Source organism: Eublepharis macularius, chromosome 11, assembly GCF_028583425.1.
Source record: "Eublepharis macularius isolate TG4126 chromosome 11, MPM_Emac_v1.0, whole genome shotgun sequence".
NCBI lineage: Eukaryota > Metazoa > Chordata > Lepidosauria > Squamata > Eublepharidae > Eublepharis > Eublepharis macularius.
The window spans coordinates 85,704,373-85,730,323 of NC_072800.1; the positions used below are offsets into that span (position 1 = coordinate 85,704,373).

A 25,951-nucleotide genomic window follows, 5' to 3' on the forward strand; every position below is an offset into this window, starting at 1 on the left:
CCTGTTTTCTTTCACTGTTCCTTCTTTTTACTTTTTTATTAGCATTCAAGTCAGGGCTGCTTCGCTTTTGCTCCACGCTGCTCAAAGCAAATCACAGTTTCATTCCACGTTATATGTCCCCACCCCTCCCCTCCACCAAGAAAAATACATGGAACTGAATTTTTCGAGTGTGAAACAAAAAATCCACTTCCAAACGATAGCTAAAGTGCATTGAAAGTGCATTATCCAATGTGTGTGGAATCAGCCTTTTATTTATAATTTCCATACACTTACTGCCTGGACATATCAAAATATGATGGCAGCACCAGAAATATGGAATATTATCTTGCTTTTAAAAATCCTTAGCGTGTCCCATCCTGAAAGCTGAGGGCTAGTTGCTTCATACTTTAGTTGCTGCACTAAACCAGAAGAACAAATTAAAGCATAAATATTGTCACACTACTACAGACAAGCGATATATTTCTGGAAGGTTCAAAGCCGTGGGGCAAAACATTTTCTTCTAGAAAGAATTTAAACTTTGGAAAAATGGAAATATGCTTACTTTTTTAACAGCTTAAACTTATTTCACTGTTTTAAAAACACTAACAGTGTAATCCTATGCAGAGTTACTCTAGCCCGCCTGGTGGGGAGGGCGGACTAAAAATCTAATATAATAAATAAATAGCTTAAGTCCATTGATTGCAGTGAGTTTATAGACTGCAGTAACTCTGCTTACGATCGCACTGTAAGCGTATTGTATATAACTTAGCACATATGATTGTGCTGTTTGGCATATTTATGTCATTTTGAAGTATAAACACCATAGTTTGCAAGACACAAAAGTGCAAATATACACAGCATTAGAAAGAAAGCTATGAACGACTGCATCCTATGCTTCTTTATACACACACTTTGCCAACTAATTGATAGGACAAAATAAAAATTGAAAATAAAAACCACAAATTTGGTAGCAAAGAAAAGATAGTATCATTTGGATAGCAAGAATCTCTTACAGTCTCAATAGAATTAGCAATATATTTGGATCGCGAGTTAAATTTTATAACACTGAAAATGTTGAACTATTCAATAGGGAATTATGATACATAGTATAGTGTATTAATTGTAGGAAAATGAGTCACATTTAAACTATTAGAAAATATTATAAACTGTCTACAGTATACTGAAGATTCTATAGATTGTCTTACATAAAAATTGGTATAGTGCACATTATGAGTAAAACCTTAAAAACTATTTCAGCCTTTCCAAAAGAGATAATATTTAAAAGAAGCTTTTTTTCAGTTTTGGAAAAATGGAAAACGAGATCTTGGTGGGGTGTGTGCGTGTGCCTTCATATTACTAGGGCAGCCGGACTTTTCTTCCTTTGCCCCAGAACCAAAATGTATCCCTTTCCCAATAGCGGCGGTTACAGGGTTACATAGTGGGGCAAACCCTACTCCAGGCAAATCCATTCACTTCTAGCCAGCCTAATCGAGGAGCGTTTTGTAAAAAAGAAAAACTTAAGAGAAAATTCCCAGTAGTGAGAAGAGCTGGATCATAAAATTTTAATTACTTCCTAAGAATTCGATCTAGTTTTTCCAGCTCTCCTTTTATGGGAGACGTTCTGTTTGTTTCTGCCTTAGAACCAGTGGCTGAGTCTGTGCTGGGAAAGTATGGATTTCCTGTAGCAGGAACGCAGACCAGATATTACACCAATCATGCGCTGTCTTACGACCAAGCAAAACGAGTACCTAGATGGGTGATCGAACATCTCTCCAAACACAAGATTGTGGGTAAGTGACCTCTTGCATGTGTGTGTGTTGTAATTAGTTTCTTCGTGGATTAGAGGTAAATCACAGGAATGGGAGAAAAGTGCTGAATGGACACAGTGAGATGAAGCAGAGGGGGCACCGCTCGGTTTCTTTTCCTGCATGTTCTTGTGAAAGAGCCGATCCCTGGTTGTCCTTGTATGGATCCCCCTCCCCTCCAATTTAAATCTAGTTTGTATTATGTCTTTGTCCTGCCCTCTTGTCTCTACTGCAATCATTTTCAAATTGTTCCGGGGAACTGTGAGCTTTCTCAAAAGATTATCAGGGGACTTTTGCAGAAAATCATCTGTACTCGAGGCTAGGCTTCCCCAGAAAAGAGCTTGCTCATTACTACCAATCTTCCTTGCAAAGCACAGCCTCCGTTTATTGAGTGCCTTAAAGCACATTCTCAGTTTGTACAGGATGACGGTGAGCCTCCAGAGGCCTGGCTGGCGCTTTGCGTGAAATGAGAGTATACCCCCAGGATTCCCATCTATTTTGTACTTTTTGCAAGTTGTTTTGTGTATTGTGTGTCTAATCAATTTAGAGGAAAAACTCCCCTTCATAAACCATTTGCTATCTTGTTCCTCAGGCAGTGCAGACAGAAAACACTGTAAGTTTAGACCGGATCCTGGCGTCCCTCCACTCTTCAGTGCCATGAATGAAGACTACGTTGGGAGCGGCTGGTCACGAGGCCATATGGCACCAGCAGGAGATAACAAATACTCTCCAGTAGGACTCTTGTTTAATTTCTGGGTCATTGTGTCTTTGGGGGGTGGCGGGGCAGAATACATTTTTTTGAAATCACGATAATGGTGTTTTCAGTAGAACTAGGATCTAGTCTTTAAAACATGGGATTGGGGAACAGAAAAAAACAAGTTGGTTCATCACTGGGCTGTGAAAGTGGTTTCTAATCATAGACAAATGCCTCCACTTTTGTATCAAACCCCTAATTACCTGGACTCAAACAGGTTTCTGCATTAGGATCAGGGGATCCAGGTTCAAATCTTCCCAAAAGTTCACAGGGCGGCCTTAGGCCAGTCACTCTCTCTCAGCCTAACCTACCTCACAGGGTTGTTTTGAGGGTAAAATGAAAGAGGGTAACATGGTGAGGGTGGACTGTCCTTTACAGCCACCGGGGAATTTCTCAGTGGGCCAATGGCCTGCCCCCTTTGGGCCTGGTGTTGTAAGTGGTCGGCCCGGCCTCTGCCATCTTAATAGTAGTTTTATATATGGCTGCTTGTAATATTAAAAATGTTCAGGCCTCTGGAGTTAAAATGGCGGCTGTTTGGCCACCAGAGGACCTCCAGCAGTTGCTGAATCCTGCCCTGGAGAACACGGCGTGCATGGAATGCTGCACAGGAATGCGGAGTGATTGAGAAGCGACTGGATTTACTATCTCTCCAGCCCCACCGCAACAAAGGTCTCGTAGAGTCATCCCCACTTAACGCATTCCTGTCCCTTTTTCGGTGATGAGATCTCCTGTCCTTGATTGAGGAGCTAATCAAATGACATCCATAAGTATATACAGTTGTTCCTGGGAGAGAACCGTCCCTCCCTAAACATACTTAGCTCCAGTGGACTTCATCAGCAAACTATCCTTTTTGTGCAGCACTAGAACTAGTTTTACATTTGTATTCACACACCCCGGCAGCTGCCAATCAAGGTACTTAAGCCTTTTGTCTAACCCAGGAACTAACCGTTGGAGCCTTTGTTCTAACAGCTAGGTGGGCTCTCCCACCTCAGGGCACATTTTACCTATAAAGGTAGGGCCCTGGCCTCATTCCAATCGTGCAAGCTTCCTGGCTTCTCCCTTAGGGTAACTTCCCTAAGCCTCTTGCTCTCTTGGCCAAGGATGCTGGCATTCGAAGCTCCTCTCTTCCTCCATGGACTGGACTCCTTCTCCAGGATAGGTAGATATATTTGCTCCCTCCCTATCCCCAGTTTCTGGCTAAACTTCCTAGGTCTCTGTGCGTGTGTGTGTGTAATTATTTTCCCTTGTGTCCAATAAAAGTTAATGCTTGATATTAAGCACCAGACTCGCTTGTTCTATTTCGGAAGAGACCTGGTATACACCGGTGATAGATCCCAGTTACCGCCTCTCGTATAGCTGTCTTCCTTGCTTGCTAATTCCCCCACAAATCATATTTATTGCAAGGAGACCACTTCCGGTAACAGTGTAGCCCAGGGTAGAAGGGGCAGATACACCCTGGGAATGGTAGCTTCTGACCCAGGTGAGAGGCATGCAAATGTGAGCTGGGTGCAGTGTGCAGATGGCCATACCTGGGCCCAGAAGTGCTAGGGGAGCTGAGCAGTGCGAGGTGCAGAGCGGGCTTAATTTTTCTTCTTCCCTCCCTCCTTTGTGGAAGTAAGAGCTAGCTGGGTTTGGGGCCCTTGTCCAGGGCCATTTGTTCCTCCCAGTCCACCCTTGAAACTGATGTATGCTGCTCTGAGATCTTTGGAGTGAGCACCAGGTAAAAATGCACTAAATAAATAATTGAAAAAGGAGACTGGATTTTAGGATTCAGGTCTTAAAATATACTATGCCTGCCTGGTAGCTGGACATTATTGTTTTGTGTGTAAATGGGCTAGTCTGTTATTCAACTGCTGTTAAAACAGCTGCATGTTAATATTTGAACACATTCACATTTGAACGTTTTGCCTACCTGTGAATGTTAAGCACTCCTAGGTACATATTGGAAATTTAGTTACAATTCTCTTTGATGTACAGAAAGCCATGGCTGAAACATTTTATCTCTCCAACATTGTGCCTCAGAACTATGAGAATAATGCTGGATTCTGGAACAGGTATGTGATTGCTCGATCATCAAACTACAATGTAAAATTAAGTTCAGTATTGCAATATGTTTTAACATTTACTTATTTAGAGCATTTTCACACTGCTGTTCTAGGAAAAACATACCACCCACCTTATGTCTGAGATGCTTGGGAGAAAGGTGGATATTAGAATATTTTCAATAAATAAATAAAGTATACGAATTGGGAGGGGCTGTGGCTCAGTGCAGTAGAGCGCCTTCTTGGTATGCAGAAGGTCCCAGGTTCGATCCCTGGCAGGGTCGGCGCGCCGATGGAGGCCAGGTAGGCGGTGGCCTCGGGCGTGCGGGCATTGGAGGGGCGCCAGAGGGGGTGTCGGGGGCAGAGGCGCAGGCGCGCGCAGCGAAGCTGGCATGACTGGGCTGCAGCTACTGCTGCAGCCAGCCAGCCAGCTCCGCGCTGCCGCCGCCGCTGCCACACACCCCAGCCGGGTGCAGCCTCTGGGCGCCGCCCCAGCAGCGGCTCGTGGCTTGTGCGCCCAGCTGGGGTGCGTGGTGGAGGCGGCACGGAGCTGGCTGGCTGGCTGCAGCAGCAGCTGCAGCCAGCCACGGCAGCTCCGCTGCGCGCTCCTCTGCCCCAGCCAGCTGCAGAAGCCATGAGCTGTTGCTGGGGCAGCGCATGAAGCAGCCTCCGCGCGCCGCCCCAGCAGCAGCTTGAAGCTTCTGTGCTTTGGGCTCCACGAGCTACCCAGCCCCCCCGCGGCGCGTGATGACATCTGCGATGATGTCATCATGCAGTTTGTGGCGTGCGTGCGCGCAGAGCGTGCGCACGCCGCCTAGGGCGCCAGAACTTCTGGCACCGGCCCTGATCCCTGGCATAGCCTGTTAAAAGGACCAGGCATGCAGAAGGTCCCAGGTTCGATCCCTGGCATAGCCTGTTAAAAGGACCAGGCAGTAGGTGATTTCAAGGACCTCTGCCTGAGACCCTGGAGAGCCACTGCCAGACGAGTAAACAGTACTGACCTTGGATCTGACTGGGATCTGATTCAGTAGAAAGGCAGCTTCATGTGTGTTTTCATGTTGGTAACTCACGAAAGATAAAAGAAGTAAATACGATATAACCACTGTCATAAAAAAACAGCATTTAAACAAATCTGAAAACCTAAGGATAAAATCCTTACTCCGAAGCCGTCAGGATTGAGGCCAAATGGCATCCAGTGAGCAGGCTATACGAAGCGCCGGGGGAGGGAATTCCAATGTTTAGAGATGGCTGCAAAGAAGCAGACCCCAACTAAATGGGTTTCCGCAGTACAGCCCCCTCTTAGATAATTCATGGGTAAAGGCAGCCTTCCAGGTGCTTTGGACCCAAACACTAGTACGGTCAGAACCCAGCCCGTTGAATTGTGCCCAGAAACAATCCGGGAGACAGCATAGTTGGCTTAACCTGTTTGGTGTGCTGAGCATCAGTTAGCATTCTAACACGTTTTGAACCGGTGAAAGTTTCCAAACCATCTTCAAAGAGAGCCACATCACATGTAGAACACATCACAGTAGTACAGTCCAGATGTGACCAGGGCACGTGTGACAGAGGTCTGATCTCTGCAGGGACAGCTGCCACTGGAGAAACAGATTGCACTGGTGAAAACGTGCCCCAAGCTACCTCTTCCACCTATTTATTTAGGGACAGAGACAAGAGCGCCCCAAACCACAAAGGTATTTTTCATGAGTACAGCCCCATCTAGAACTGCTTGTAAATCTGTTCTTGTACCAATGCATAGCGGTTCCGTTATGATCCATCCCAAACTGGAGAAAACAAAAATCAGAGTTGAAGAATACAGATCAAAGGAGAAGAAATAAAGTAGGCAAAGCAGAAGGGAAGAGAAAGGGCAAAATATAATTGCTGTTCTGGTGATTTATCCAGAAAGTTCCCACAACCTGTTTATGCAGTGGAAAGGTAATTTGTCCTATGCTGAAGGCTGGGGGTGGATAACAGTTTAAAAAATAAATCCAGTGAAATGGAATAAAATTCAATTAATTAGACACGTGCTGCCACAGAAATAAAATTAGTTTGCTTCAAGCAGAGTGCACAGTATGATAATGGCTTATGTTTATTCAGCAGAGGCCGTTGTGGGCGAATCCACGAATGGTCCCTTGGCCCCTCCCACCCATTAACCACAGATATTCTCACCACCACGCACTCTGCCTGGTGCAAACAAAGCACGTTTCCACAAATCGCCAGGCTTCAAATACAGTGCTGTCTCCTCAAATCCAGTGATTCAGCAAGATATAAATAACAAATTTCTCTTAATAACTCAGCAAAATTGCAAACCAGAACATTAATACAAACTTGAAACACTCAAGGGAAGTAGCGCCAGCAGATGCAGAAAGGAAGTGCCATTTTGAATAAATTAATCTGTGACCATTAACGAATGATACTTCTGCACTTACCTGGTGCTAGCAATACGCTTGGTCAAATCTTGCTGTGAAGTACCTGATGCATTGGTAGAGAGTGATTGCACTGATAACATATCTATTTCAGAATTATTTCCCTCATGTCCCACATCTCTTCCCTAAAAACGTATTTGGAATCCTTGTACTTGAGACCGCTCAGTTTCTTGTACAAAATAGTGCTTTGCTATGTCTTACCCCCATCCTCTAAAATTAGGACAGGGTTTCTTTTTTTAAAAGTTTTCAACACATGCCAGCAAATGCTTTTCCTTCTGCTTAAGGGAATCTTTTACTACGTGTAAAACTGAAATAGCATTTGAAATGAGGTTAACTTGGGAGGGAGGGAACACACCCCATCTGTTGATACTTCATGACTCAATAGTTTCTCAAAAACTTGAGGGCAAAGGAAGAGAATTTTGTTAATGAAGGGCAAAGCCGGGGCTTTTAGCTAAGGATGCTGACCAAAGATACCTTTTCTTTTTAAAACAAATGGAAGAAAATGGAGACATGATTTGCAATAAGATTCCAGCACTCCAAGAAGGAATGGGAGAGCTAGTGTGGTGAAGTGGTTACAGTGTTCGACTAGGAGTTGCGACACTGAGTTTCAAATCTCTGGTTTGCCTTGAAGCTTGCTGCGTAACTTTGGGCCAGTCCCTCTGTCTCAATCTAACCTTCTTAGCAGGATTGTTGTGAGGATAAAATAGGGAAGGGAGAACTCTTTCTTGGAGGAAGGGCAGCATAAAAAGTACTACATAGGTAAAACGTAACATCTTAATGTCTGGCACATGTTTATCTATTAAACTAAATGCAACAAACAAAATGCCTACGTGTCCCATCTTTGTTCCTGACATTGCTACATTCCCCCACCCTCGGCCTGTCCAATCCTTTTATTACGCTGTCTGTTTGGAATATTTACAGAATGGAAATGTATTGCCGTGAACTGACAGAGAGATTTGAGGACGTTTGGATTGTTTCAGGACCTTTGACATTACCTCAGATTGATGATAATGGGAAGAAAAGAGTCACCTATCAGGCAAGTGCTAACACCCTGTGAACTTGGAATGATTATATGACTTTTTGATTTTGTTAAGACTTCCTGTTGTTAGGTTCTTAGGATGTCTTGGGACTGTATGCACAAGAAGGCAGTAGCCTGAACCAAAAAGCCTCTCGTCCCCAAAGCAAAAAGCCCACCACCCTCCCATGGTGACCGTTGAATAATTGCCCACCCCAGGCAGCCATTTTGCAATGGCGCCTACTACTCTCTCAAAATTCCAAGAATGTCCACTAGTGTAACAAGGAGTGATTCTGCACACGCTGGATAATGCACTTCCAATCCTCTTTATAGATCATTTGGAATGATTTTTTTTGTGTGCGGAACAAAAAATCCACCTCAAATGATTGATAAAGTGCATTGAAAGTGCATTATCCAACGTGTGTGGAATCAGCCACGGTTAGGGACTCCTGGACACAGTATTAATCGTAGCATTATTCTTTCTGTTTCTTGCATTAAAGCCAAGGGAATTAACCTAAAGCTTCATATATATGGATGTAATTCTATCTATTCGTAAAAAATCTATTCAAGGCACTTGCTTTCAGTTTGTCTGCTGTAGGAAAGGCCCTTGTTGAAAATGATATTTAAGAAATACATTTGCAGACTATAAATATATGCCTGGAAATGTACAATAAAACGCCAGTAGAAAGAATCTGTTCTGTGTCACTGGAAAGGCAGAAGCAGATTCTCCATCTTTGTTGAGGGCAAATCAAAATGACTGTTTTGTACATAGCTGTTCTCCAGAATATGTCACTTTAGTGACTTTTGTCCGCTAGCAGATTTTTGTTTCTAAGTGTATCATTATGAAATCATTTTCCCTCCTACACAGCACTCAAATTGAACACATACTAAACACCTAATTTAGAACTTTATCACCATCAGTTGCCTCAATGTGGAGTTTTCTTGTATTTGCTTTTTCCTTTAGTGCAAAATCTTTTTTTAAAAATTTCTGGAGTGTTTAAAGGGAAAAACAACATTTCTAGCGACACACGTTTAATCAACAAAAATTACAACGAGTAGTTGGATGAAGACCTAAAAAGAAAGTGTTTAATAAAGATAACAGGATCGCTTTAGCACATGGCCCATTTTGTATAAGTATTCACACTGCAGTTTAGAGAAAGGACAGGTCACTTTTAGAGATACTTCCATAAAATCTGAAGGCGGATCCTCGCATTTCCATTTGGCATGGAAAGGCAACATTAGGTGATTTCCCCATCATGTTAGTTTTGCTTTGAAAATGTATCAGTTGATTGCATGTTACTGTTATGATATCTGGCTTTTAATATTCAAGCCAAACCCAAGTTTCAGAGGTTCCCCAACAACATGAAGGTACATTAAAGAGAACAAAACTGGCTTTCTCGTTTCCCCACTAATCAAGGATAAGATCACTTATTCTTCCTCAGGGGTTAGCCAGATGTTCCCCTGATTTGCTACATCTCTTCCTTCCTTCCTTCCTTCCTTCCTTCCTTCCTTCCTTCCTTCCTTCCCAGAAGCTTTACAGTTGATATATGAGGTTTTCCATAACAAAGAGTCTGAATTTAATGGTTCGTGAATTAGCTTATTAAGCTCACACATTAATTAATATCTTATGCCCTGCTATTTAATTATAGCTATGTAGTTATGCTTGCCTTTTAGTGTCAAATATGTTGAATGTGCCAATTCACTCCGTTCTAAAAATGTGGAACTCCTGTGGATGCTCGGTGTTGCACAGTGCCGCCATGAAATCCGGCCATGCTTCATTCTGCGGTGCCCGAAACATCCCGTTTCTTCAGTAGATTTCCAGGGTCTCAAGGAAGGAAAGAATATCGATTTGGGAAGTAATCCCTCAAAACTGAGGTAGATGCTCCCATCCTTACACTTTCAGGAATTTACTGTTTCATAATAGATTTTCACTTGGTCTTGCATTGAGGGTTTATCTGTTATATAACTTCGTGTTTTTCCTGAGCAAATACCTAAAAAATTGCTAGCCCGAGACAAGAGAGGGGGAAATATTATTGCTGTTTAGCTATCCTGTCCACTTCCAATAGATGGGCACCCAGGGATCTATCCAGCACATTTTTATGCACTGAGCAGCTTTGAGTTGGGGTACATGATTCTCCAGGTGACTGGCTGAAGACCACATGGCAAACCTCATGGCTCATTGCACATTGTCTGAAGCTCTACCTGCTACATCACATCCCTCTGTGGGATCCTGTCATCATAATCCAGAGCAAGAGTTATTTCATTGACTTGCAGTATTTTCATATTTTCATACATATCAAAGCCAGTGCATAAGAACGCTCATTAAACAGAATATACAAGGCCCTTGGAGCCTTGGATTTCCTTAGACGTTAACTGGGAGCTCAGCAGAGACTTCTGCCAACAAAGCCCTCTCAGGTAGGAAAGCTGACCGTATGTCGGCAGAAGCAGCGTTGCACAAAGCACTAAATAGTAGTAATCAGGAAAGTAATGGGGCTCGTGTCCCAAAACCTTACCTATATTGCTGAAAAGAATAACAACCTACAAGCAGAAAAACCTGATGAGGAGAATTCTGCACAGCTTTGCCGCTGCTCGTCTTTCCATAAAGGATGTTTGTAATAAAGCTCAAGTGAGTGAGATAGGCCTGAGGTGGTATCTGTTAGAATAACGTTATCCGTAGGAAGATACTTAACTGGTTGACGTCATCCCTAAAGTAACAGCCCAGGAAAAACCTAGTACTATCTTGAATAAAGGGATTCAAAGGATTTTATATTATTCTTTTATACCCTGCATTTCTCCCTGCGGGGACCCAAAGTAGCTTATATCATTCTCCTCCTCACAACAACCCTTTAAGATAGGTTAGGCTGAGAGTGTGTGACTAGCCAAAGATTACCTGGTGAGTTTCCGTGGCAGAGCGAGGAATCAAACCTGGTTTTCCCAGATCCTAATCTGACACTAACAACTACATTCAACAAGTCACTGTACACCTACAAACAACCTTGGGTTCACTATGGTTGAATGAAGATGATATTTTATTATTTTGTTACGAGATACATTCTTAGTCTTACCGCAGTTGACTTTTTGTCTTATGCATAGAAAAATAGCTGTACAACTTTTTCCTCTTAGAACATTGTCTCCTGCGTATAATTAAACCAAGTTCCCAACATGCAGCCACTTACAGTTTTCTTTATGTACACAAAAAGGTATAAAACCAATCAGGGAATACACTGATTTTGATTTTTGGAGTGGTTTTTTTCCACCACAGAGGGATATATCTACGGGGTAGAAAATTGCCCCAAACCAACAATAAAATGTACAACTTTTACTGATGCAGATATTTTCTACTTCATTTGAAAATGTGAAAATTTCAGTCTCTGGGTGTTTGCGTAGTGTAAAATTCAATGTCTTCTGCTACCACAAGACTTTAAAAAAAAATTATGGGTCATTTTTCTACCTCAAGATAAACTAGAATTCAGCTTGGGGTAGAAGTGTACTCCAGAATGCAGTCAGCTTTTTCTCAGACTGGTGTTCCAAGGTCACTAATAATTCAATTAGTTGCCTTATTATTTTATTTATTTATTTTTATTTACGTCATTTATAGTCCGCCTTTCTCACTGAGACTCAAGGCGGATTACACAGTATAAGGTTAATACAATCAGTATCAAGTAAGTACATTTCAATACAATACCATAAGGTAAACATATACAAGTTTAAAGACATAGCATTAGCAAGGATCCAAGACAGAAATACTGAAGCAAAACATAATCAATTCTAGGACTAACATTAGACAGCATGGAGCGATGGTTGTACACATGAGTACATATTTAAAGCAGCAGATAATATATGAGGCAAAAATAGTGATGAAGTCTATGATCCCCAACTTGTTAGTGAAGCACCTGAGACCCCATCCCTACAATGCAGCCCTCCCATTTGAGTAAAAAGCCTTTTTGAGTAGTTTGGTTTTGCATCGTTTACAGAAAGCTGGGAGAGTGGGGGCTCTTCTGACTTCCTCAGGCAGGTCATTCCACAGAATAGGGGCCACCACAGAGAAAGCCCATGTACGGGCTGCTGCTGACTTCACCTGTGTGCAGCTGGGCACCTGCAGGAGACCCTGTTCAGATGAGCGAAGCTGCCGTGGAGGAACACAGGGAGGAATTATTGGGAATAGTCATCATTGTTATTTCTGATTGTCATTGGATTCTGGAAAATGAGGTCTGTATTCCGTTTTGAGAGTTATGACGATTCCTCTTTTCACATGAATTAAAAATGTCGGGACATCCATCCAACTTGAAAATAGATCACTGGACTAGATGGAACTTAGGCAGTTCTTAGGATGCGGCTTGCTCCTTTGAGGCAGAAGTGGTGCAAGATTATTTTCCTAGTCAACATCTTGGGGATTTTGAAGGTGTCTCTGGAAGGAAAGGGTTACTGCAGCACAGAGAGTATTTCTGTGGTTACTGTTTTAATATATCTGATAATGTTTCTTCTGAAGCAAGGAGACCTGTGCAGAGTTGGGTAATGTGCGCCAGCAGCTAAGTCTTGATGGAATCTGATTTCTATTGACCGTATCCTGTAGGGTCTCAGGTAATTGCTGCCTCTGAGGCACAGCTCACTGTGACAGAAGCCCAGCGATTTCCTCTTAATTTTGTTTGCCACGGCCGCGTTGCCTTGTCCAGTCACTAGAGGGCACTGACTCTGTTAAGATCTTGATACGTTTCTTCCCTTTCTTTATTTCTGCTATTGGAAAGATCGTGAAATTCTTCCTTTTAAGGCCTCGCTCTTTATTTATCTTTTCAGGTCGTCCTCTGCAGAGAAGGGTTATCAGATATTGTACATGCTGTTGCTAAAATGCCAAGAATGCTTTATCTGGGGAAAGATGGTCAGGCAAAGGTTTGCTGTCAGGTCCAGCTCTCCAATTTTAGGAAAGCCTCGGTAAAAATTAGTTTTCGCTCCAGGGTCAGAAGGATAAGTTTCTCTGCGGGCTTTCACCTTTCTTCGTGGTAGTTTGTGACACCATTTATTCGTTTGACCCATAGGAGGTTTTATATAGCCAAACTTAATTCCTTTCGGTAGGTCTGTGTATTCTCTGCACGTAGCTTCACACCCCCGAGTGCATGCTCGGAAACCCATATTTTGTAACCGGAATAAATTATGTAAATTAAACAAACATGTTATTAAGACTGTTTTTTAGCTTGCATACTCCTAGAAATAGTAACAATTCTTAAAAGTATGTTAAAAATAACCAGGGCTTCCAGTTTTGATTGGTAAATTATTCCATGAAAGCTGGAATGGATTAATCAAATTCAATTTTTATATGTATATGAAGTTGCCTTATACTGAGTGAGACTGGTAGTTAATTTGGCTTAGCTCTGTCTACTCTGAATGGCAGTGGTTCTCCATGGGAGAATGGTCATTTTTAACACTTGCTAGGGACAGAGTTTCTCAATGGGTACTCCCCAGTTGTGGAATGTCTTCCACCTCCTTCCCTTTCACCACAAATTTCCTTCTTTCTTAGAAGGGGTACAACTAGCAAATCAGCTGAGTTTGGTTCAGGATATTCCTGCCTATCCAGGAAGAGCAGCAGGTTCAGGAATATTTCCCAGCTGCGGTCTTGGGTTGTCAAGGTGGAGTCCTGCTCCATCCATCATCCACTCTTAAGTAGCGTCCCAGGTGCCCGCCAGTGACGGGCAAACTCCCAGAGATTTGCCCCCTTGTCTGCCCAGTGATCTGCAGGAGAGGGTAAGCTCCCAGAGGTTGCCTGCCATTTGCTGGCACCTCAGGCGCACACTCCCAACCAGTGACCAGAAGTGACATTGTCACACCGCCCACAGAAGTGTTCCTGCACTTTGGAGCCAGTTTGGGCCCCAAACAGGTCGAATTGGCCTGGAGCGTAGGACTCCTTACACGGGCAGCGTGGTGATGTCACTTCCGGAAATGATGTCATCACGCCAGCTCCGGGGCATGAGCTCATGAATGACAGCCTTATGCAGTCCACAGAGTGCCAGGGACTCCACCCTCTCAGCTGGAGGTGAGGGGTACCTGGCAACCTTAACTCTAAGGACAGTTATGTTTCTGACCAAGAGTACCCCCATCTTGCTTGGTTTAAGTTTCAGCTTCTTAACCTCACCAAGTCCATCCTCCGAATGTTACCTGTATGCTGGTGACCACAAAGCCAACGTGTCTAGATGACCTCTCCAGAGGTTTCAGATAGATGTTAGAAGCAGAGGGGAGAAAACAAGATCTTGGAGTACTTTGCAGGTGGCAGTCCACAGGCAAGAGGACAGCAGGTCGGAGAGTCTCTCAGCAGAATTCTTGTTCGTTCTTGTTACTCCGCACTGAATACAGGAGCTCAGAGTTCTGGGACTGCTGGGAAGCATACAGGGTTGGAGAATACATTCATGATAAAGCGTATCTTCCCAGCCCTTTCCATCCTGTCTTTGCTGCTGCTCAACTGAGAACCCCGATAGACCCACAGGCTGACCTTGGCTGTCTCAGTCACCTATATCCTACTAATACCAGCCAGATCGGTACTGGTTTTCTTTTCGTCCGCCTGCCATTCACAAAGTTGCTCCTTCGTATTGGTTGGATCGTTGGCAAAGCAACCATAGTTTTCTTGGTTACAAAAGGGATGGAGAAAGAAGTACCCCAAAGCTGCCTATTCACTCTTCCTAATCAAAGAGAGCCTTTAAAAAAAAATACAGAACAATAGCTTTGCTTTTATTAAATTTCATTTTCTTCCTTTGGAATCTCAAAGGGACATCTTTATGTAATTGAGATCTTGTTAATCTGCTAATTTATTTGCCGTTCATTCATTAATAGCTCAAAAGACAGATGATGAATCAACTGATCGTTCTTTAATTTGGTTGAGGGAAAAAAAAACCCCAACGCTCATGCTAGAGAAAAGTAGATTTGCCTTTTTTCTTTTGAAATCAGTGAGACTTAATGCCGCATCCCTGTGAAGTTACGTTGCTTCCGTCCCACTGACTGCAGCGGAAACTAAACAGCCTAAATGTGCAGCCTAAGGGTTTACCTGGGAGGGTGTGTGTGTGTTCCAGGTGTATTACTCCTTAAAGGAGAACCTGCGTGAGTAGGCCAGGAAGGCTGTGACGCTTCTGTCATTCTGTAAACTGCAAATCAGAATTGTTCAGGAGGGTGTATAAACGGAATGGGTCCACATTATAACAAAATGGTTCAGGAAGGAACAGGACTGTGAACTATATGTGTATATTACCTTACTCTCGCTACTAATGTAATATTATTTGCTGTATTATTTAATGTATCAGGTCTAACACAGCCAGGCTGCTGTAATCCTAGTCCTATTACCTTGCTTATTAGATGTCTCCTCCTATTTCCTGCTGAGACTTGCGGTGTATAATCCCCCTTGAGCCTTAGGGAGAGAAGCAGACAAAGAATAAAGCAAATCAATAAAATATTAATATCAAATATTAATATGTGCGAACATCCATCTTTGCTTCATTTGTTTTAAGAATGTTAGAAGTCCTGTCTTCTTGCCATTAGGAAAAGATTTTACTACCTTTTCACAACACCGTTCGGATTTGGGCTTTGTCAGGTCTCCTACAAATGCAATTCCAAGGTCATACAGTTGCTTCTTCTTTTGCATAGTTCTTCCACTTCCAGAACCCAACCATGATGATGGAGCCATTCATTAAGAGGAAAATTGATCCTGGTGGCTTTAATATTTTCGGGCTTCCAGCCCTATGAAGTTTTTGGTATGTACCTTTTTAAAGTTAGCAGTCCAAATAGCCCAGATTTGCCTGAGCTCGTTGGTGCTTGGGAGCTAAGCAGAGCTGGCCGTGGTCTCTACTTGGAAGGGAGACCTCAAGGAAGTTGGCACAGAGTTGTTTTCCACTGTCCCAGAAGGTCGGACCAAATTAAAGCAAAAGAGTTTTCGGCTAAAGGTTAGGAAGAACTTCCTGACAGTTAGAGTGGTCCCTCAGTGGAACAGGCTTCCTCTGAAGGTGGTGGGCTCTCCTTTGGAGGTTTTTAAGCAGAGGCTAGATGGCCATCTGACAGCAATGCTGATTCTGTGAACCTGGGCAGATCATGGGAGGGAGGGCAGGAAGGGTTACATCAGTGCTTAGTCCTCGTGGCCCCTTCTTACATGCCTAGGGTAATGCTGATCACCACTTGGGGGCCAGGAAGTAATTTTCCCCAGGCTAGCTTAACTAGGGATCCTGACAGTGTTTTGCCATGTTCTGGGGTCACTGGGGGTGTGGGGAGGGGAGACAGTTGTGAATTTCCTGCATTGTGCAGGGGGTTGGACTAGATGACCCTGGAGATCCCAACCCTATGATTCAGTGAAGGCAGGGATTGCAGTGCAGAGGTGGCAAACCACCTCTGCTTGTCTCTTGTCTTAACACCCGATGGATGAGGTTGCTGCGAGTTGGTTGGCACATCCTTCTTTTGAAAGCTAGGAATTTCGGCCACTGCACTAGCTGGAATGCATCACCAAATAAATTAAGCCCGATCAGCCCCAGATACCTGCAGGAGCCACTGAAGTGGGAGAAGCAATTACACTTAACCTTTGTTCCATGTGCGCGACCAATAATTGGCAGTGGCGCTGATAAGCAGGCACAGTGCTGTTTCCCCAAGTATTGTAATTATTTGCTTTGCAAACTTATCTGTCATAAGTGATTGGCTTTTCCCCTCTCTTCATTGATCCTCATGAGTTGCTGCTGCTGTTTTAATTGGGGCAGCTGGTAAATGGAAATGGTGTGTTCAAAGCAAGTAGTAGAGCCGGAGCAGAGTTTCTGCCATGTATTAAAGTCTCAGCCCATTGCTGAAGATGGAGTTGATGCTCCAGAAGCAAGTATGTTTTTCTCAACCATGGTATTAGCCTTCCAAAAGGTGTTTGGGTGTAAAAAAAAAAGTGCAGTTTAGCAGCAATTGACGGTTGTTTAGTTCATCTTTGTATATCAGCCTTAATATTTTGACTGGGCTCCCTCTAATTCCTCTTTTACCTGTTTGTTCTTACAGCAGGGTATGGCATTCCTCTGCCTCTAGTGCTGCGGGGGGAGGGGGCTGCAGCTGCAATTTTAGCCCTTTACACCACCACAGTATTTAATTCAGGAGGGGAAGGTCTCAATAATCCTCACATGATGTATGGGTGCACTTCAGCAAGCTTGGAAGGTCCGTCACTGCGGGCTTAGGCTCAGAGAAGGTCGACCTAGTGATATATAATCACTGGGAGATCCAGGTTCAAATCTCCACTCTGCCGTGGAAGCTTCAGCCAGTCACACACACTCAGCCTAACCTACCTTACAGGGTGGTGGTTTGAATAAAATGGAGGAGAGGGGAATGATGTAAGCCCTATTGAATTCCCTTGAGACATAAAGGCAAAGTATAAATGAAATAAATAATCCTAAAATCACCTAGTGAGTTGATAACGTTAGGGGAGACTTTAACCAGAAACAATCAGTCGTAACCCCTGTGCTTTGCCTGAAGTTGTTTCTTCTCTCTGCAGAGCGTCTGTGGTCCTTAGGTCAGCTCCAGTGATGGTCGTCTCTTTCCATAGCCTCAGTTGTTCTGTGGAAGAGAAAAGACTTGCCTGATATTTGTCCCTTTCATGCCTCTCTGTTCATTAACCTTATTCTCTGCTCTGTAGCATCTGTGAAACTACACTACGGCTCCTCCCCCTCCCCCTTGGACAGGGAAGCCTAAAAAGAAATCTTTATTATCTTTAAAAGACTTCTGTTTTTCTCTCCCTCTGTATAAATATACAAGCCTGAGTTCTTTGGAATTCCTATCCTATTTGAATTCATCTCTGCTGTAATCAGCCTGCATGTCAGCCTATCTCTGACGCTGTATAAAGTAACTTCATGCATCTTACATGCTAATGCGTGGGTCAGGTGCCTGAATCAAGCCCCCACCCCACCCTGCATGAGAGCCATACAGTATTTTGTTGTGGCCCTGATGCACAAAATCAGATTTCCTTTCCCTACAAACGTCAAGGCAGCGTTGCAAAATACCCCCTGTTGACCAGAGGACTGCAGGTTGCACAGCCATACAAAACCCAATACAATATGGCCCCGGGTGTTTTTTTTTTCCAGGCTGTGCTTCCAGCATTCCTGTTTGGGAAGTTTTATGGGGTTCCCTCTGCACAGCACAGTGCATCTCAAACAAGAAAGCCGAGATTCCAGCATCTTCCTCGTGGCTCCATGAAACAGTTTACCAAAACAAGGAATTGCAGCTACATAAAACTACTCATCCACTGTTGCCTTTTTGTGATGTCAAAGCAGGTGGAGCAGATAGAATGAGTCTGTTGCCGGCTGTCCAAGCAGCCTGGCATGTGAACCTGGAAACCAAGAGCACTTCTGCTTTCGCTTCAGAACCTGCAGCTTTTTAAAAGTCTTAGCAGCTTGGATCTATGGCGCAGGCAGACTTCTGCGTGACCTGTATACCTTCCCATCCACTATAAACACACCTGCCTATGTTGTATGCAGAGAATAAGACGAGATGCTGGCTTTTTTGCATGGCTGTGTTTACTCTGCAGATTTCAGGATATGGTTTCCGACGTGGGACCTGGGTGCTTTGGAACTCCTCCTGTTATTTGTATCCTAAAGGAACCCATTTCTGACCCTCAGGGATGTGGAATCGGGGGGTGGCTTCAGTGATCCAAGTAAGGGATTTCTTCATTTGTCTCATGGCCTCATCTGTTGCCCTGGACTTTTCTTAAAGTACGACAGAAAAAGATGGACATCTGTACCCCATTGTCCATCTTTCTGTTGTACTTTATGACAATACAAGTAGAAGCTCTAGCATGAGTAGCATTTGCTACAATTCTAAAGTAGGGGTACGCACAGAATCTCTGCATTGAAGATTCTACATTCATTTACGTTGTGAGATCAAATTCATCTGGAAATATCTGTATGCATTTCAATTGGTTCCCTCCATAGAATTGAATGGGAGAGCCCTCACACATAATACCCCTGTGTTTACTTTGAAGAACACAAGTAAATAAATAAATTTAAGGACTCGGGAAAATCTCTCAAAACTCACCATTGATACTACCATTTAAATCCCTTGATTTACGGGTCAGATTATTTACACTTAATATTCATACGTTAGATAAGGCCCAGTTTTTCTGCATTTAGCCTAAGTGCAGGACTTGCCCTTCCAGTTTATGGTGTTTTGGTTTTTGCTTTGCTGTAAATTTAGAATCCTTTTGGATTCTGGAATAAATGCAGTGTATCTCCTAATAACCTACTGGAATATCCAAGAAATGTGAATATCTGAAGTTAAGATAAATCTTGATGTTATACATTTTGTCAGGCTGCGGTGCAGATTGATTGGAGCAGAGATGCACAGCATAAATTTAGATTGGATAAGAATTCCAAACAACTCAGGTTTGTTGATTAAGAGAGAGAGAGAGAAAGAGTCATTTAAACATAATATTTTTATGATTATATATGCTGATCATTGCTGCCTAGGTTCGAGATTTAGGAAACTAGGTAAGGTGCTAAAAAAAAATGAAGTTCTTGTGAAACAAGAATTTTAACATGCTGCTCAGTTATTTAACCCCAGCTGAACTCCAGTGTGCCTCTTCGAGCACGATGTGACACTGACACGCACTAAGCAGTGCAACGTTTTGCTTAAGGTCTGCTGGCTTTTAATCACAGCGTGCCATTGATACCATAAAAGGGCCACTGCTGTTCTCTAGCTGGGATGAGCCTCTGCTTCGGTGCATGCTGGCTCTTTAAAGATCATTCTTTGTGGATAGATTGTCACAAATCAAAGAAGACGTGCACTCAGATCGTCTTCAGGTGGTTTCTGTTCAGCCACAATAAGGGCATATGTTCCCTGTGTTTCTTAGGCAAGTAGCGAAAGAAACGTGTGTCAGGTCTAAATAATAGAGATTGATGTGCGAGCCCTGAGTGGTGTGGTGCCTTCTTCCACTAGGTGGCGCTAGGGCACCAGATATTCAGTGGCTTCCTTGTTACCCTTTCACATACTGGAAGACGGTGCTTTCAAACCTATAAAGCTGTAGCTTATTAACGGGCTGATTTTTAAAAAATCATTAATTTTTCTGTGCAGCTCGCTTGGCTTGCAGTCATGTGGAACAATGCACATCAGTTACCTAAAGAAGGTAATCAGCAAAGTTTGTTGCAGTGCAGTTCTCGTGGTGGGGGACGCTTCTTGCTCCTGCGTTAGTTAATGCATTGATAGCAAGATTCTCTCACCTCTTCGGTGATGATGCTACCACCTCCCCTTAAAAATAAGAATGCCCCACTTAGAGATGGGAGCATAAAAAGATTTTAAGACCTAATTAATAGTCACCTTTGCCCCAGTCCAGAAGCTTTGATGTGCACATCAAGACGTTGTGGCGCTGTACATATAGCAGCTGTTCAGATGTTGAGAACCTTAGCATGCTCCATATGTGCAGCTGCGATTCCACACAGTGCAGAAGGAACCATCTAATACTGAAGAGAGGAAGACGTTCCCTGTACCTTCAGAGCACTGTGCTGGAGTCAGACTTACAAAGCAAGACACCATAATAGGAGTGGAGCGGCGTTAAGAGGTAAAGGAAGGAGATCCACTTGAGTCAGTTTTATAACAGGCAGCTGGAACCAGTTGAGGCTATGTTGATCCTAACTTGGGAAGAAGTGGATGCAGCCCTTCCTTCCTCTGTATTTACATGCACAAATATATTTGTTTGTTTGTAATTTATAGTTCGCTTTTCTCACTGAGACTCAAGGCGGATTACACAGTATGAGATTAGCACAATCCGTATCAAGGACATTTCAATACCGGACATTTCCATAAACAATGCCATAAGGTAAATAGATACAAGTTTAAAAGGCATAGCATTAGCAAGAATCCAATACAGAGTAGAAGAAAAATACCGAAACAGAACATAATCAATTCTAGGACTGACATTAGACCACATGGAGCACAGGTGGTCCATAGGAGTACCACCTATGTACAAATCTGTGCCATACTTATAACATGGAGTTCAAACTTCATGGCAGAACAACCTCACAGAGGTGGATGAATCGGGTCTGCATGAACTCTCGAATATGTCTTCAACGTGCTTGATCCAGTAGCTATGCTAAAAGGACTTCCTTGACATGGGCTAACAACTGGCACCCACGTCTGCCAGTATATAATACGGCTTCAAGCTGAATGTGTGTATTGGTCGCAAGCTCTTGCGATATCAGTTTAAAATATTTTGTTTTTAAGGAATTTGCCGCATCTTTCTGCAGTTGTAAAAAAAAAAAGCAACTTGTGTACACCATGCATAAAAATCCACCTCTCAGTAAATATTTTTGATGCTTGCAATCACAGTAAATTTGTCAACTCTTTGTTTTGATCAGTTTAATGGCAAATCAGTTGTATTGGGTTCAAGAGGGAACTTGTGTAATCAGTGATTCTGGGACAATCTCTCAGCAAAAGCCATCAAGACCTTTTTTGCCCAGCATCTGTTTAACTGGCTGCTGATGGAATGTCTTCACCGAGACCTACAGTACAAACATAAGTCAGTTTCACTGCCCTGGTATCACTGCCCTGGCTTCCTTAAAACCAACCTGAGAACTGCTGTTTTCTTTAAAAGCTGGTAATTCTTTATGAGGCTATAACATGTATACATGCTCAAAATGAAAAAATACAATGATGTTGATGTTAGCGGATGTGATGTAGGGGAGGAGGTAAGTAGGATCAGTGACTTTGCAAACGACTTCGAGAAACTACAGGTAGGTAAGTTTATTGTTTGTGGCCAAAGGCCATTACAAATAAAACACATAAAGCACTCTTAACATGTAAACATGTGTACAAATATTAAAAGATTAAAATGATCTAGGCAGAAAACACCAGTCAGATAAAACCATTGCTGTCTCTGGAAATAACTCTAGCCTGGATTTTCTTGGCTGCTAAGAGAGACTCTCTAAGAAACAAATGTAGCGGAGTCGGATAGGAGGGGGAAAAATTCTCAGAGTCTGAAGAGGGGTTTAAACCAATTAAAAACTCTTCTAGGAATTTATTCCTTGGCTCTGCATAAAGTGGGCAGGAGAGTAGGTAATGTGGTAAATCCTCCACAACGTGAGCACCACAAATACAGTAGTGGAGGTCTTGAGGTGTTTTGGCATAGAGCCCAGCTAGCAGCGCCGTGGGCATAGTTTGGAACCGAATTGAGGTAAAGTCTGTTGTGAGGTTGTGAGGGAGGATGTTGACCAGATAGGGTGCTCTAACATGGTCCTTGAAAAGTTTAAACCATGGGGAGAATTTGGAATAGGGGACCGCCTGCCTAGCTGTTACAGTGGAACACCCATTCCCCAATGTTAAAGCCAGCAGCCAGGACACCCTGGGAGTCGTCACAGATGGAGTAACATCGAAGGATGTTGTTATAGCTGGCTAGTTGTACAGCCTCATTTTTATGCATAATTTCATAGCATAACCTGTGCAATAGATTGGTATTGTCGTTATGCTCCTTCCTCCAGAATCTGAGCAGGGTTAGATGTACACAGTCTCTGACTGAGGGCAGGCCAAGCTCTGCTCGCATAAGAGCTGCAGAAGTACCTTTTGGTAAAGCTGAAATTGTCCTTAGGGAATGGTTTTGGATAGATTCCAAAGCGGTAATTAAACAATCTTTCCAACCCCAGACCTCTACACCGTAAAGGAGCTGAGGAATAGCCTTGCTCAAGTATATTTTCAGTGCCGGGTCTATTAGAAAACCTCCTTTTGTATAGTAAAATTTCAGAATGGCACCGATTGACCTAAGAACTGCAGATTTGGTTATTGCCAGATGTGCCCTCCAAGACACAGTTTTGCTAAACGTAATCCCCAGGTATTTAAAGGTGCTGCACTGTTCTATGGTGGTTCCATCTATGGTCCACTTGTACCTATGAGGCCTTTTCCTGAAAACCAAGACTTTTGTCTTGGCGTAATGGATGTTTAAGGCCTCTTCTTTGCAAAAGTCACCCAAGTTTATGTAAAAGCCTTTTAAGGCCAACACGGGTAAGAGAGACCAGGACCATATCACAGAAACTACAGTAAGTTTAAAAGCGAGTTCCTCTCCAAAAGCTTTGAGAACCACAAAAGCTCATACCCTACCACAACTTTCATTAGTCTTATAGGGGCTAAGGGATTCTTGCTCTTTTCTACTGCTACAGACAAGCATGGCTACCCATCTTGATCATTTTGTGAGAACAACATCTTCAGATGCTTAAGCATTCGTATCTGATCAAGGCAATAAATCCAGCTGTATATTTAGGCATTATTTTACCAGCTGAGGCTGACACAGAGCAGGGCTGGGCAGACGGCAGCCTTATATATTCCACCTTCTTCTGGAATCCCTATTGTTCACAATGGGTTTGGAGCCAAGAGGTAGTCCCTGCTAACTGAAGAATCTTCCATTGGAGAATGAAATAAAAGGGAGATTCCTCACTTAGGGAAGAGAAACACAGGATCTGTCCAAATGCATTTTCAACTTACGAAGCAAGAGAGCATACTCAAGATCTCATGCTTAAAAACAGACAAAGGACCTTGTTGGGTCAGACCAATGTTCTCTTAATCCCGCACTCGTTGCAAGATTCCCGCAACTCACAGATACTTGGTGACCCACTGGAAACCGATCTACATCCGGTGTAGAATATAATCTTTCGGGAAGGAGTTTAATATTTGGGTCTATCACCTTCTCTGCAATTAAGGCCCTTGCTGCACGTCCTTAAAGGGACAGCCCACTCACCGAACGCTGCCAGCTTTCCCCCTTGAGTCATGCACGAAAGCTGCTATCCTACCACAAATTTTGTTAGTCTTATAGGTGTTACCGGATTTTTGCTCTTTTCAACTCTAAATTCAGTTTGCAGCACAGTCAGGCTTTCACAGAAGAAATGTATTTCCTTTCTGGAAAACCTGTTCTGGTCTCTGTACAGATTATCGGCAAGGATAAAAGCCACCTTGGTTTTCTGTACTGTCTTTCTCTGTGTATGTGTGTGTGTGTCTGTAAGTAAGTGAAAGAGAGAGAGAGAATTGGACCATTGATAGTCATTAACATGAGGCTGTTTTGACACCTTGCATGAGGAAGTTACAGCTAGCTTGATACTGGAGCAGAGAAGTCTTTGGTAGATCCTTTCTCAGTTGCTCTTTACATAGAAAGTATTAGCTCTGAAAATGGAAGGATTATGGCCTAGTTTCATATGAGTTTGAGTGATACAATCTCTCTGCTCTGCTGACAGGTAATTGGAAAAGACGACGTGGCTGTTCCTTCGCATCTGTACAAAGTGATCCTTGCCAGGCGAAGTGCAACGTCGCCAGATCCTCTGGTGCTCGGGGCCTTCGTCGTACCCAACAATCCTATCGGCTTTGATCATCAGCTGCCAGAATTCCAAGTTGGCATTGAAGAGCTGGAGAAAATGTCGGGCCTTGTTTTCTTCCCGCAGGTGAATAAAGACAAAGAAGTTAGAAATATCTGTGAGATCGACACATGCAAGCTGATGAGCTTGGAGGAATTCACTTTGTACATCACCACGCGGAAGCTGCAAAGCGCTAGGACGCTAGAAAGGTTGGGAAAGATCATGTCAGAGTTACGGGAGAAAGGAATTGAGCCTGATGAATATCTCTTAGAGGTTTACAAGAGGAAAGAGGAGGAATTAGCAATACAGAAGCCAGTGGAAGCTAGAGAAGGGAGAAGTGGTTAAGGTCTTTTTTTTTTAAAAAAAGTTTGATTTTGCTGCTGCTAAGATTTGGTCAGGTCTTTGCAGTGGTACAGATCTCAGGGGTAGAAATATGCTTCTTTGGTGTGATCATTATAATATCCCCTGTGGTACAGGTTGGCAATGGGGATTACATTGACTGATTTTTGCCCTTTTCAAAACTGGTTTATTCAGAATTCCTTCTAGGGATACTGTAAAAGTTGAAAATGGTTACCTTGGGGTGATACAAGCGGAACTGGTCTTGATGTAACTTCTCTTTGCTAACATGATGCTTTTAAAGTGATGTTGTTATTCTGTTTTCTATTTGGACTATAAGATGCTGCAAGTATGTGATCAATTTTCATTTATCCTGACATTAGGTTTTAGAAATAAATAAAAGGATGTCACTTCTCTGCTACCTTTGTTACTTTTCTATTCTCCTTCAGCGCAGCCTCAAATTATCTTCATTATGATAACTTTGCTATCCAAAATTCGTAGCTCTCTGAAACCACTGTATATGTAAATAACAGTATATAAATAACACTCTTGAATAGCATTCTCATTATCTGAGTGTTTTGGATGTTCCACTAGGCTAGCTGTGTTTTTAATTTTATGAAAGAGTCATGATGTCTCCTGCATCCTGCTGCCTCTATGAAATTGTTTCTGGGAAGGTTTAATAATAATAATAATAATAATAATAATAATAATAATAATAATAATAATAATAATAGATTTCTATACCGCCCTTCAGGACAACTTAAGGCCCACTCAGAGCGGTTTACAAAGTATGTCATTATTATCCCCACAACAAAACACCCTGTGAGGTGGGTGGGGCTGAGAGAGCTCTGAGAGAGCTGTGACTGACCCAAGGTCACCCAGCTGGCTTCAAGTGGAGGAGGGGGGAATCAAACCCGGCTCTCCAGATTAGAGTCCTGCTGCTCTTAACCACTACACCAAACTGGCTTTTCAAATAAAGTTTCTCTGTTGCACTACAAAAGCCCCTTGGCATTTAAGCTTATCTGTATTTTTTATCATTATTCATTAAAAAAAAACCTGTTGAAAGTGGCATTTTTAGATGCAGAGTGTGAACAGTCCATTATTTTAAGTGAATTTTAATGAACGTCTCCCCGAAGGTTTTAATTCTGATTTTGGATTCCTTCTTTAGGAAATATAGGCTGAATCCACACTTACCGGCACAACGCTAAACAGGCGGAGGGAGAGTGTCTTTCTGGCGCGTTCTAGGACGTCATCGTGCCATGATGCCGCTCTCATGGCGTGATGATGTCATAA

At 43.0% G+C, this 25,951-nt stretch overlaps 1 protein-coding gene across 1 annotated transcript in view; it reads left to right on the forward strand.

The window, feature by feature from the left end:
- Nucleotides 1–25,079, forward strand: part of EXOG (exo/endonuclease G) — a 33,125-nt gene extending 8,046 nt beyond the window's left edge. The window contains exons 2-6 of the mRNA XM_054991010.1: nucleotides 1,620–1,769; nucleotides 2,377–2,516; nucleotides 4,516–4,592; nucleotides 7,925–8,039; nucleotides 24,206–25,079. Coding sequence (XP_054846985.1) covers nucleotides 1,620–1,769; nucleotides 2,377–2,516; nucleotides 4,516–4,592; nucleotides 7,925–8,039; nucleotides 24,206–24,667 — 944 coding nt within the window. The 3' untranslated portion in view covers nucleotides 24,668–25,079. The remainder of the gene's footprint in view (nucleotides 1–1,619; nucleotides 1,770–2,376; nucleotides 2,517–4,515; nucleotides 4,593–7,924; nucleotides 8,040–24,205) is intronic.
- The last annotated feature ends 872 nt before the right edge of the window (nucleotides 25,080–25,951 follow it).